Here is a 14,490-nt window from a genome sequence, read left to right as displayed (position 1 = left end):
TTATGACACACATAAAACATATCAATTCAGTGTTTCAACAGGAAATTGCATAAAGCAGTTTTCTATTTTTTTTTTTTTGGGAGAGACCTTTAACACTTTGACGTCCTCCTCCTGGGTCTTGTGGAGAATACTGGAGAGGTCCTTCAGAGGCTTATAACTTCTCTGCATTGTATTCTCACAATGCCGTGGTTGGCCTGGGAATCATGGACCATAAAGTTTCATGAGTGACCTCTGTAGGGAAGGGAGAACTAAACACCAACACCGAACTGCAATCTTGCTTATAGGTCAGCACTGATGACCCACCTACAAGCAGGGAATCCTCGCATCATATATTACTATGATTAAAGATGTCTCATTCTAGATGAATGTCACAAGACCAACCTCAACAGTGTGAAACAGCCCTAATAGATAAAGATCCTAAACAGAGTCCTCTAGATCTAATAACTCAGAATTCCTCACTTAGATATATAAAATAGGTTCTCTAAAGAGAACAACATGTTTAAAGCTGGTATTTTATGACAATGGCTACGTCCTTACCTAGAAGACAGAATGGGAATTAACTCATTGCTTAAAGTCTTATTCTTTGAATCTACAAAGGTCCACTCATGGCTGTAGGGAAGTTTATTTAGGCACTGAAGGTCATTGAAGAGCAATTCTGTTTTTTAGATCACTCAAAGAGTCCTTAACTGGTGAATCTGCACATTGCAACAATATTCTGCAATAGAATTTTTACTTTGCTTAACCCTTGGAGAAGTGTTATAATTTTTATTGAAAATTGCTCAAAAAAGAAACAAAAGAAAGGCTGCAATTCCCAACACAACCACCTTATAGTCAAATATAGAAAAGTCTATCTATCTATCTATCTATCTATCTATGAATCTATCTATCTATCTATCTATGAATCTATCTATCTATCTATCTAGGTTCAGTGAAGAGGCAGCTCTGTTTGTAGTGGTGAAAGGGGTGTACTGTTACACCTTTATCGAGCATCTATCTATCTATCTATCTATCTATCTATCTATCTATCTATCTATCTATCTATCGGTGTGTGTTAAAGGGGTTGTCCAGCATTTCCAATTTTTTTACATAGCTGGAGGGCTGTAAAATTAATAAAGCTCATACTCAGCTCTTCCTCACCTTCTCCCACAGCATCTCTAATCATTGCTTTGTCTCTGTTTGTATACATAGACCAGAAGTGCAATCCCAACCACAGGGGAGCACCTGCTACTACTTGATACTCATGCAGTAGCAGGCAGGTGCCATTGTTCGGAACAGGGTCCATGAACTTTCTATACACACTTTTTATTAATTTTACAGAGCCCCCCTGTATAAACTCTTTAAGCTAAATATTTCAAATCTCAACATGATTTCATTCTTAATTGTTCCTGTGGGGTTTACAGGATTATCAGAACAAGATGAACGTTATTGAGTAACCATTGGTACAATGCAATATGACAGTAAAGTCTTTTTGAAATGTTACAAAATTGTGCAAATTTTGGGATTTCATGCCAACCCACTCCACTTTTCACTTCAGACAACTTACTCCAGATTTACGGTGTGAATCCAGATGTGGGAGTCAGGGTAAATTTATGTTTGCTATTGTGTGGCCATACTATATTAATGTAGTAGCAAAAATGAAGTTTCTCTAAGGCTGCATTCACAAGACCGTATGGGGGACGTATGTGTGGCTGCAAGCTTGTGGCCATACATTCATCCTCCATAGAAAGCAATAGTAGCACGGAGCGATACGGTGCCGCACACGTGTGGCAAAGTACATGGGGAAAAGATGGGATATGTCCTATCTTGCCCCATGTTACGGGGCCGTGCGCCATGCATGGCTATGGAGAGGGGACCGGTCACCCCTCCTCCTTTCCATCACTGCGAATTATGCCCGCCACGCCATATGTTCGTCTGCATGTAGCCTTAGTCTATTCCATACAAGGTTTGGTGAGATTTGGTTTGGTTCTAGTGACTCTGGGGGCTATTAATACATTTCTATTCATAAAATTGTATAACCAGGAGATGGGAGCACGCAGCTCTGAGCCATAAATGTGCTTTTATTGGTATAAAAAGGGTGAAATAATGTGAGCTGCAATGTCATTTTCAAATCCACATTACAGAACGATAAAAACCAATATGATAAAAACAGAGACGTGTTGTCTAAAAAACATCCAACTTATGTTACTGAAAGGTTCAGCCCGGGTTAAACTTGCAAAGGCTGAATTTCATAGGAACCATTATACTGAAAAATAATTCTAGGAACAGAGTCTGCTTTCAAATATACTTGAAGGAAATGAATGGTTTTATTTGCAGCTACTAAAATAAAATAAAAAAAAAAACATTCAGCACATCACAGCAGGTACCAATGGGGGGTTTGTAAATGGAGACACAAAGCACTTCCCTTCACCCCTGCTGGGAGACAACGCGAGGTGCGGAATGAAAAATTAGCTTTTTCTCTTTTTTTTTCCCTTATAAAAGCTGCGGTTCTGTGAAAAAATCATCTGCTGCCTATTTGAGGAAATTTATTTGTCATTCATTTCCTGTCAAGCCGAGAAACATGTAAGAACTTCAGAAAGGTGACTTTATACAGAACATTTTAAGATCTGTGTCACCACCTTGATGGGAAGACACGGCCAAGCAGGAGAGTGCCCAGGGGTTTTCTACTTTCTGAACTAGCTTTTATTACAAGTCATTTTCTATGTTCAGACTTTACAGCAAGAACTTTTACAATGATACATTGATCACTATTTCTTGTACAGCTAAATGCTGTTGGCTACACTCAGTTTACAAATTTAGACCCCTTGCGCAGGAACATAGGCTAGTCTTGGCCTTAGCCCGGGCGAGTATACAGATGGGTGCATGAGGGAGGAGTGTTAAGCGCTCCTCACCCCTCCCCTCTCCAATGAAAGCTGAGCGGCGGCACTGTAAAAACAGCTAATTACAGGACATGCCCTTTATTTTGCGGCACAGCCGTCCAGCTTGGTCACGGTGTGGTAAGACAATATGTACCATATATACTCGAGTATAAGCCAACCCGAGTATAAGCCGAGACCCCTAATTTTAACACAAAAAATTTGGAAAAACCTATTGACTTGAGTATAAACCATGGGTGGGAAATGCATTTGTCACAGCCCCCCTGTAGTATATGGCCAGCCAGCCACTGTAGTATATAACCTGCCAGACCCCTGTAGTATATAGCCTGCCAGGCGCCATTAGTATATAGCCTGCCAACCCCCCCTAGTATATAGCCTGCCAGCCCCCTCTAGTATATAGTCTGCCAGCCCCCTCTAGCATATAGTATGCCAGCCCTCTCTCACATGTAGCTTGCCAGCCTCTGAAGTATTTAACCTGCCAGCTCCTGTAGTATTTAACTACCAGACCCCTATAGTATATAGCCACCACCCCCTATAGTATATAGCCAACCAGACCCCAGTAATATATAGCCCCTGCCCCCCAGTATATAGCCTGCCCCCAATATACTGTGTGTACTCACCTTTCCCCCCTCCCCAGCAGATCCTCTTCTATCCATCATGGCATCGGCTCCGTGTCACCGCATGGTCCGTCGCAGGCACCATGATGTCAGCAGATCACTGACATCAGTGTCTGCCGATGCTGGGGCACAAAAATATCAGCGTCCGGCTGATGTCACAATGCCTGCGATGGACCGGGACATGGAACCGATGCTTGGCCCGTGATGTATGGAGGAGGGCCTGCCGCAGGGGTGTCGGACGGTGAGTACACTTTTTGCTTTTTTTCTTGACCTGAGTATAAGCTGAGTTAGGGTTTTTCAGCACATTTTTTGTGCTGAAAAATGCGGCTTACACCCAAATATATATGGTACTCACTGGAAGATGACCGGGTGCCATAGACATCTCTTATGACACCGGGTCGCAGTGTGGTTAACACACACGTTGGGGCTTATTGGGGTCCACGGAATGCACTTTCGTCGGATTTTCAAAGTTTTCGGGATTTGCGCCACTGTGTATTTAACTGGGGATTGTGTTGCCCGTGATTAGATTGTGGTGCAGCTGCGCTGGCTTTCATGCAGCAGAAATTGGGGAGTGGGCTTTAGAATGATCCAACTGATTCGGACTGAGCGCGGGATTTAGGATTCAAATCATGTCGCAAAACAATCCACTGACATGCACCAGGAAGAAGAATGTGCCCTGTTGTCTCACTGCACCGCAACTGAGCCAGGGCAAATTGGTATCTTAAATACAGTCACTGTATATCACCTCCCACAGGGGGAGTAAAAATGCAGTAAATTAATAAAAAAGTTGCTTTTCCTTACAAGCCCCCTATAAATTCATTAATGATTTTATGGCAATCTACACTTGTCTTCTGAGGCCTTCAGTGGTGATGTCAGCCTGTAGGGCACAAGACTGCTTAGGTCACTGAAAAACTAGTTAAATATATGGCACACCACTGCCACAAGATGGGCTTGGGCCATTTAATCACTGGTACTGTATCAGTGCCGGTTCTTTAGTTCCTTTACAGCAATTCCTCCATCTAGACAATTTATTTCAAATGTTTAATTGAAAATTATAACAGCTAAGTTGCAGTTATCATCTACATGCTATTTTCCAACTTTCTGCTTTCTCAAAGATCATTTATAGTATAATAGATACAAAGTCTTATAGCAGAAGTAAGAAAAGCTATTTTTGAAGGACTGAGTAAAGATGGGATCAATAGGGTAATAAATATTATGTTTTGAAGCTTGAAAAGAATTTCTTATATTTCAATAGCGTTAATTGCGCCTCTTTAATAATACGCTCATTACAGACGATAATATTCCGTCCTTCAGATACATGGAATCTGCAGATAGAAAAACAGCTCTCTTTTGTTCTCATGAGAAGAGAAAAGTATCAAGACCACATTCCAATCCATTAAAAGGGAATGCAAAGTGTCAATGAAAGTAATGATGCTTTATGTGGAGAACGATATTATTCTCATACAGAAAATTCCACCTCATTCATTTACATACAACAAATAATATACGTAGAAAGAACCATTCTTATTTAGATCAATGGCAACTGTTAGTTCTGCAATATGGTTATGAAATACTAAAATATGAATGGAGAGCAGCTACCGATTTTCCTATTCACATCAACCACTGAACTGATCAGATCATGCAAAATAGATGACAGTCATGCTTAGGTTCAGCTTTGCACGATTCTTAGCCATATCACACCTCCAGATTTAAGATTGGGGAACAATTTGCTGTCATCAATCTGCTGACAATGCCATATAAGTTAGGCGCGTAAGATATATTTAGGTGATTGCAAAGAAAGAAAGGATAGCAGCATCCACAGGGGTATAGATGCAGGTTACGTCTGTATTGGTCACACAACATTAAGGCTCCAGTAAGGGGCATACTACATTTTATACCCTTGTGCATGCTGCCATCATTCCTTTTTTAGATTAGTGTTACTAGACTCAATGATTTCATCAATTGGCATGCACCTTAGTATTTTTGGTCTATTTTTTAGGAGTATGATATGCGCTTGCCTTGTTCTGTACAATACTTAGGTGAATGCTCCTACTAGTTGTTTGACATGAGTGAGAAAAAGAAGTTTGATCTGCCTTTTGCCAGTTACTACCACTGCTTTTACAGAATGTTCTACTTTCAGATCCTTTGTCTTTGCCATTGACTGATGGCAACTGCCCATTAGGAAAATCCCTAGAGCTGTCGATCAAAAACAGAGAAAAGTATTTATGAGGTCTTGCTTGCAGTCGCGGAATGTCCAGAGAACATTGTGACCTTGTTCAGTATAAAATATACCTATATTTTACCTATGCTTTATATTTTACCTCTTCTTGTGTTATCTAATGATGGAGAAACAAGAAACCCCAAGACCCTTTACACGATGCTGTGTGTCGGCTAGAACCTCTGGTCTGAACGCTTAAGACCAGAACTGAACTCAGCATGTCAATTTAGTTCCATTCTTGAGTGTTCAGGCCAAAGTTTCTAGCAAGCACATGCTCGTAAGTTGTACGGGGCCTAAGACATACTAAGAGATATTTGACCACTAATAACTAAATTAGCAGGGTAGGCTGACTTGGTTTCAATGTGAATGGAGACCTGTAGAAATTAGGAGTCCTCAGTCAATGATAGCTAAAAAGATGATGCCACCTGTATGCTTTCAAGACTACTTGGGTGTCTTTGTCAAACATGGTTGGTGAAGAGCCCCAACTAGTCTTTAAAGCTTGCAATTTGCATCATCTTTTTTTAAGCCAATAAAAGTTATCCATGACTTAGGACTCTCTTTTATGTATTTAACCATTGACTAAAGCAGTATAAAGAACATTTTTCCTCTATTTGTGGACCTATACACAGAAATAGGTTGAGGACTCTAATTTCTCCAACATTGCAACATGCAAGGGAAAGACTGAAATCACAGTGCGACCACTGGGTGGCCACACAAAGAGATATAAAGGAAACCACTTTGTAATTCAATATAATTATTTCTGTTACAGCATTAGCAGTTCTGCCAAATAGGGCAGCTGGTCCAACATTTCAAAATGCTTTTTCATTGATCACACTATGATGAAGCTACGGCCAAGTTCCATCATACTTCTTGAAAGAGACACTGCATGTGATGTTTTTATGTGACAGCTCATCTCCACAAAGAGAACATGTGGTCATCTAGCTACAGCCATTGTCTAAAAGCAACAGTCAACTGATGCATCAAGAACATGTTTTCTTCACTTCAATAATTTGGATAAGATCCCATCTGGCTGATAAAGAACCTCCCCGATGCTATCCAAACCATGGAGGTCTGTTAGAAGCTTCTAGTCTAGATGAGCAAGAAGAGCTTTCATGTTTCTGAATGATCTCAATACAAATATGAGTGAAATGAAGAGGAGACATCTGTGTGTTATGGTCGTTCTAGTAAAGCTCTACCCTGGTATTATGCTCAGGAATCATATTCAGTCCCATAACAAGCTTCATAAAAGACTTGCAAAATGCTGCATTGCCTTAAACCAGAATATTCTGCCTTAAATAACAGCAATTTCAAACCAGAAATTAAATCAAAGTTTTATTTTGCTACTAAACTTTATGAACCTCTCAAATTCGATATCAAATTCAATTAAGTGGCTGTTCCTGTTCACGAGGACATGTATACAATGTTTAAGATGTAATTCTAAGTGTTCTGTTTTTAGACTTTTTAGAAAAAAATCAATGCAGGGCTGTACAAAGCTTAACATAACGCGAAAGGTTTAGATGAAAGAAATTATACATTAGTTTAGGGAAAACAAAATCTCCATTTAGGAATGTTGGAATGACGCATTCAAGCTAAATAAATCAGGATCTTGTATGTATTAGTATCAGACTTCAGATATGGGGCACATGGAGGTAATGTAGGGCTCATTGAACACCTTGCTCCTGGCCATGGAAGCCTTGTTCCACAGCAGCCAGATGGTAAATAGTAGTAAATGAGATTGAAACTACTGTATACTCCACCGAGCACTGCCGTTTCTGGGACAACTCCTTTACAACTGCAATGTGTAAATGAGGACTAATAGAGGAAGAATATAAACCAAGAGGAAAAATGAAATGCACCGTAAAATGTCTATAGTCTTAATGAAAGGAAAGTAAATGTATACTTGTGCTTTGATGTTGTATAATATGTCCTGATGTTGCTTTACAAGAGTCTTCAATTTGTTTTTTAAAAAAAGGAAAATATCATTAAAAAGGCACCTACTAAATTATGGATATTTTCGGAATAGTATTTCATGTGGAGCATTCCTATATCATACATTTACTGCACATCACTTCTCTCATAGACGTGAATGTAGTAGTGACGTAAGCATAGTCTTGCCATTCTGCCCAGCTTCAAGACAAGGGTCAATGGACGACCATTCTCAAGATGTTGGAGGTCCAGTGCATATTTTATAATGGGATTTCCTCTAACTTAACACAATCAAAAGTTTTATTGCATGCAAAAGTTATGATGCATTGGAAATATAGGGGGCTTATCAAGTCTTGTTCTGGAGTACAAGCCCTCATAAAGTAGCGGAAGATTTATCAGAAGTGTCTGAGAGCAGAACTGTTCTAGTTGTTCATAGCATTAGCAACCAATCAGAGCTCAGCTTTCATTATCTCACAGCTGTTTATAAATTTAAAGCTGAGCTCTCATTGGTTTCCAAGGGAATCTAGAGCAGTTTTACCACACAAACCTCTGATAAATCTCCCCATAGTTCCTAACTATTTCCCTACATATACAACTTGGGGTGGAGTGGTGTGGGTGGGCCATGTTGGTGCACTAGTTATAGCCACTAGTTATAGCCTGCCCCTGTTCCTGGCTCAGCTTATAACACAGGTCTACACTAGGCAGGTGCTATCTTAAGACTCTTGATATATCCAGTGGACAAAAAAAGGCAATAAGGGGAGGGGGGAATCAAGCTCTTGCCCACAATTTGCCAGCATTTGATAAATCTTCCCCTTGATTGTAAAAGGAGCCCAATCACATAAAATAACAATATCATGACCAGTATGGAACGTTTCTGCCCAAAAAGAGTGTTACATTTTAAAAATGTGCACCCAACATACCACTTTAGAAAAATGTGAGCATAAAAGATCAAGGAACAAGTTTAGTATGAATGGGGATGCCTGGGCCCAAAGAATACAAACAGGTGGAGGGTATAGCTGAAGTATAAGTCCCCTGTAAATTTTGATGCAAGGAATGTGCCACAAATATTACAAGGTTGGAAACTATTTAGAATTCTCTTGTTTTGGTGCCAGCAGAGCAAAAATAGTCTAGTCTTAATAAATTGGGCCCATTTAGTGTTTTATCAGTAGAAGGGCCTCCCAACTCTTTCCAACCAACTTGAGAGGAGGAGGGTGGTGGCAAGTTGAGCTTTACATCACCAATTCTTTCTTCTAAGGAGAGATAAGTGATAACTAGAGATGAGCGAGTATACTCGTCCGAGCTTGATGCTCGTTCGAGTATTAAGGTACTCGAAACGGCTCGTTGCTCGGACGAGTATTTCCCCTGCTCGAGATCGAACATTTAATTAAAAATACACAGTGAAGAACAGTGAAGAATAGAATAAAAACAGTGAACACAAGATCATTTAAGTGAAAAACACAGTGAAAAACACAGTGAAGAATAGATTACAGATGTTCGGCACATCTGCTTACTTGTCGGGAGATACGCGCGGAACAAAATAGTATGTGAAGAACACATTGAAGAACACGGGGAGCAGCACAGAGACACCAAGGAGCAGCACAGAGACCCCGGGGAGCAGCACAGAGACCCCGGGGAGCAGCACAGAGACATCGGGGGAACAGCAGCACGGAGACACTGGGGGCACAGCAGCACAGAGACACCGGGGGCACAGCAGCACTGAGACACCGGGGGCACAGCAGCACGGAGACATTGGGAGCACAGCAGCACGGAGACATCGGAGGCACAGCAGCACGGAGACATCGGGAGCACAGCAGCACGGAGACATCGGGGGCACAGCAGCACGGAGACATCGTGGGCACAGCAGCACAGAGACATCGGGGGCACAGCAGCACGGAGACATCGGGGGCACAGCAGCACACATCAGGGCACAGCAGCACACATCGGGGGCACAGCAGCATACATCGGGGGCACAGCAGCACACATCGGGGGCACAGCAGCATGGAGACATCATGGGCACAGCAGCACAGAGACATCGTGGGCACAGCAGCACGGAGACATCGTGGGCACAGCAGCACGGAGACATCGTGGGCACAGCAGCACGGAGACATCGTGGGCACAGCAGCACGGAGACATCATGGGCACAGCAGCACGGAGACATCGTGGGCACAGCAGCACGGAGACATCGGGGGCACAGCAGCACGGAGACATCGTGGACACAGCAGCACGGAGACATCGGGGGCACAGCAGCACACATCAGGGGCACAGCAGCACACATCGGGGGCACAGCAGCACGGAGACATCGTGGGCACAGCAGCACGGAGACATCGGGGGCACAGCAGCACGGAGACATCGGGGAGACTTCAGTGGAAGAAGAGGAGCAGATCCCGGGACAGCGTATCTCCCGACAAGTAAGGAGATGTGCCGAACATCTGCAATCTATTCTTCACTGTGTTTTTCACTTAAATGATCCTGTGTTCACTGTTTTTATTCTATTCTTCACTGTTCTTCACATCTGCTAACTTGTCGGGAGATAATATACGCGCGGTGAAGTGAAGAATAGATTGCAGATGTTTGCATACATCTGCTAACTTATCAGAAGACATTCTTTTTCAATTAAATAACACATTTTATTCCCGAACCATGGTCCCTTTGAAAAATGCTCGAGTCTCCCATTGACTTCAATGGGGCTCGTTATTCGAGACGAGCACTCGAGCATCAGGAAAAGTTTGTCTCGAATAACGAGCACTTGAGCATTTTAGTGCTCGCTCATCTCTAGTGATAACCAGTCTGGTAGTATCTCCCAATCTCTGAAGCAAATGTATGCTCAGTCAAGGTCAGTATTCATGTGTTTGTATGGGAGCGTGAAAAAGGAGAAAATGTTCCTTTAGCTATAATCTATTTAGATTGTGTGACCAGCCTAGCGCTTTTCTAATAAGAACGTTCTATCTATCTATTTATCTATCTATCTATCTATCTATCTATCATCTATCCATCCATCCCTTATATATCTATCTTTGTCATCTATATATTATTTGTTATAATACTAGTAGACATAAAAGTGCTTCTTACAGTTTTGCAGGCATTCATTGTAAGTTAAGCGTAGCCAAAACGGAAACTACACTCTGAAGTGACATAAATCCTTCAGTATCTCAGCAGGTAGGGAGAGAATCCATTTTTTTCCCTTTCTTTTATTTCAGCTTTGAGTGATCATCCATGGGAAAAAAAAGAACTTGAAAAGTTAATGAAATTTTTATGTGTACTGGGATAGGTAAACGGTCTGTTTGGCACTTTGAGATGATGAGATAATCATTGGAGCTTTGATCACTTATTCAGGTGACAAAACTGGAAAACTTCATGAGCGGAAATTAAAACGAAAGAAATTTAGTTTGTAGATGAACTGGAATATAAAGGAGGCAGCAGAGAACAATCCAAGTCCCTTAATGACCAGGAGGAAAGGGTTCTCACATGAAATTGTTGTGGAAAAAGGCTTTTAAGGTTTTCGTTAAATAGGTAACGCAATCTGATATATGGGGAAAAAGCATCCGAACCCAATACATGGGAAGTGCATCTATGTAACTATGGAACATACAACGACGTAAGAATAACAGAAATCTAGAAGGGTTTTAGGGTGAAAATTTTTTCCTGAGGTCATCAATATGAGATAGCACAGGCCAAGATCTCACCAATCACCTGCATTTGTAATCCTGTGGTGTTAGAAATACATATTAGAGGGGTAGGTGCACATAAGCTCCCATGGAAGTAAAACAGGGGGGTAGGCTTAGCTGCTTAAAGGGGTTTTCCAGAGGTTGAAAAACATGGAAGCTTTATCTCTTCTGGCCATAGGTGGTGCATAGTACAGCTCCATTCATCTCTAAAGAGCTGAGCTCCAATACCAGCACAAAATGGAAGCAGAAATATTTTTTAAGCTTCCACTTTCATCCACTGTGATGATGAAGATATATAAAAATAGTTGTTCGGAGATGGTGCTAAGTATGCCACCCATACCAGTCTGCACTAGATAATCTATCCTAAGAATACATTATCAATACCAAAATCTCAGAAGACCCGCACATAATGTCCTTACTAAAGAAGAAAATATTATGTTAACTTACATGTAGTGCAAATGTGGGTTCTTGGAAAAGGCCCTTGGCTGTATGCTCCTCAGTCCACAGTTCATGATCGTTCTGTAAGACATAAGTATTATTAATCAGATGTCTCACATATTGAGAATGTAGATCATAAATTATTCAAAAGTACTGAAGACTAGGAACATGTTCAACATCAACTTTTATATTAGCATGGATGCAACAAATATGTCAGTATGGAAGAGGAAGAGGAGAAAGTCGAGAGGAGGAAGAGGAAGAGTAGGATGCAGAGGAAGAAGAAGACGAAGATGAGGAAGAGGAGGAGGAGGAGGAAGAGGAGGAAGAAGAGAAAGAGGAGGAAGCTGAAGAAGAAGAAGTAGAAGAAGAAGAGCAAGAGAAAGAGAGAACAATACTCAAAAATATATTTATACTCATAAACATACGACATTAGGAACCAGAAACTATAGGACTTCCTTACTCCCCTTTGAAAAAGACTTTTATCTTATAAAAATCTGATTTATGCCATACTGCTCAAATTCAGTAATAATTCAACAGATGAGCCATCTCCAAAATGGAAACAGAACATAACCATAAAATAGAAACAGAAAATAAGAATAAATCTCATTTTCACTTCATACACTCTACATACACATTCCAATATCCATTGCATATTCACTACACACTCCCATATATTAATTTTCACTTAATATATATATACACACACACTTGTCACTTGTCACACAAAGACACTTTTGACATATCTTTTCACTTTACATTTGTCCTACTTTACATTACTAGGTATCAGCCAGTATTGTGTAGAAGGACAAATAACTTTTACTAAGGAAAAATTCACAGAAGAACTTGTTTTATGTGACCATTTCTAGTTTTCTATGTTATAATAAAATATGTAATCACTATAAGACTGTGTTCATATTGCAACATTGCAAATCCTCAGTACAAGAGCTTTAAATTTAGACACTTTCCTAGAATTATCCATACAACAATTCCTACAGTGTTTGCCGTATTTGTTGCTTTGCTTTGAAAAAACAACATGTTGATTTTTGCCGTCAGCATGTTTGGCCTTCTCTGGTGTGTGCGCTGTAAGCCGCTACACGAGATATTCTCTGCCATGAGCCATTGTAAACATGATTTGTGTTCGGCTCAGTTATGTGAAATTATACAGCGTTGGCTCTTTCGCAAACTCTCTTTTTTTTGCCCAACGTCGCAATCAGTGATGATTGGCTCCTTTGATCTTTTTGTTAATTATTTTCTACTCTTTGTAACTGGATATATCTGAGGTGAGAAAGTAGGTTTCCCGTGAATGGTTGGCTGCAAATGGCAGAGTTATGGTAAGTTACTCCTTGTACTTGGAACATTGTCAAAGTATCAGCGCATAATTCTGTTCATCTGTAATAAATCACACACATTCCATGGAGACAGACTGGATACACTACTTTCACTATTCCGATGAAGATTTCTTGTGGAATTTATGCATATACAGCAATCTTTTTTACTCTTTAGTTACCTAGCCAATATTTCACAACCAGGTGTGTGTTATTACTTCAAGTCAATGATGCATTATTTAATGTGAAGTTTACCTTTGACTCGTAATATTGTAGAGCCCCCCCATACACATTAGTTTCCTGTTATATTTTACTACGCTATATCGCAAACATATGTTTATATAGCGGGACCTGTTCTGTGCATGAACACAGAGTAGGGACCGTCACAAAGTTTTTTCCTGTGATTTAGCGAAAGGCTGGCAAGTAGTCAGGGACAGAGATTTTTGGGCAGCACAAGGTCTGCACTTCTTCCCTATCTTAAATATGATACATTTTGAGTTTTTGAACAGTTGTTAGTGATGACATACGACTTAACATAAATGTGTCAACATCATGATGGATCCCATCCATTCCATCAATAGGGCATCAAAGCAATCAATTCTAAAAAGCAACACTCTTTCATTTGGTTTAGATACCATTACAATTTGATTATATGTTAGTGAAAGATTTAGTAAAAGCATTCAATATTTATGAATGTCAGATGGCTATCCATCCCATCTACTTCTAGCCTTCTCCATGGTCACTTCCATTACACAAGTTCAAGCACCATTGACTATAAATAATATATGAGTGAAGCAATTTTTAATTACTACTTTTTGTTGTCATGTCTGCTATGTTCATGTGTCCACATGGTATACAGAATTGCAGAGAGCCCATTCCCTGTATGACAATTAAAGAAGCCTTCTATAGATTTCAATAGAAATGGGCCCAGGGAAGAACAGAGTAGGGAAATTATATAACTGCACTAGAACCTCGATTATCCATGTTGTGACTGGAAGCATGAACTCCGATAATTAGATGCTATGGTTAATTCATTTACATGTTAACTATACAATGCGTTCAGACATTATAATAACGGGAAACATACATTTCTTCCCCCAATACTGCATGACGATAATCATATACTTGCCTAATGAAAGTGTGGATCATTAGGTTTATACACTGGGTTCTTACGTTGCAAATACATCATGCCCAAACTGAAGCCTCCATGCACCCTAAATCATACTGACAAGATAAGTACAATGTCTGTAGTACTGAAGAAGTAGAAGAAGCAGTGGTTATGCATGCACACTACAGCTCCATTCACACAGAAGACGTGGAGAGAACTAGTCAGACTGCAGATGTTACTGTATACAAAATGTCAAAATATGGAGAGATGTACTTGAGTGGACCCCTTGTGACTCTATTAGTGAAAACTTGTGTATCATG

The 14,490-nt window shown here is 40.4% G+C and overlaps 1 protein-coding gene across 8 annotated transcripts in view; it reads right to left on the bottom strand.

The window, feature by feature from the left end:
• The window catches only part of NTRK3 (neurotrophic receptor tyrosine kinase 3), a 442,602-nt gene that overhangs the window by 290,334 nt on the left and 137,778 nt on the right, over positions 1 to 14,490 (bottom strand). For all 8 annotated transcript variants that reach the window (XM_072148525.1, XM_072148524.1, XM_072148528.1 and 5 more), the window contains exon 4: positions 11,747 to 11,818. In XM_072148525.1, the coding sequence (XP_072004626.1) occupies positions 11,747 to 11,818 (72 nt within the window). The remainder of the gene's footprint in view (positions 1 to 11,746; positions 11,819 to 14,490) is intronic.

This window comes from Engystomops pustulosus, chromosome 4 (assembly GCF_040894005.1).
Source record: "Engystomops pustulosus chromosome 4, aEngPut4.maternal, whole genome shotgun sequence".
In the NCBI taxonomy this organism is placed as follows: domain Eukaryota; kingdom Metazoa; phylum Chordata; class Amphibia; order Anura; family Leptodactylidae; genus Engystomops; species Engystomops pustulosus.
Note: the sequence above shows the minus strand (reverse complement) of the source record. Positions and strands in the feature narration are given on the sequence as shown.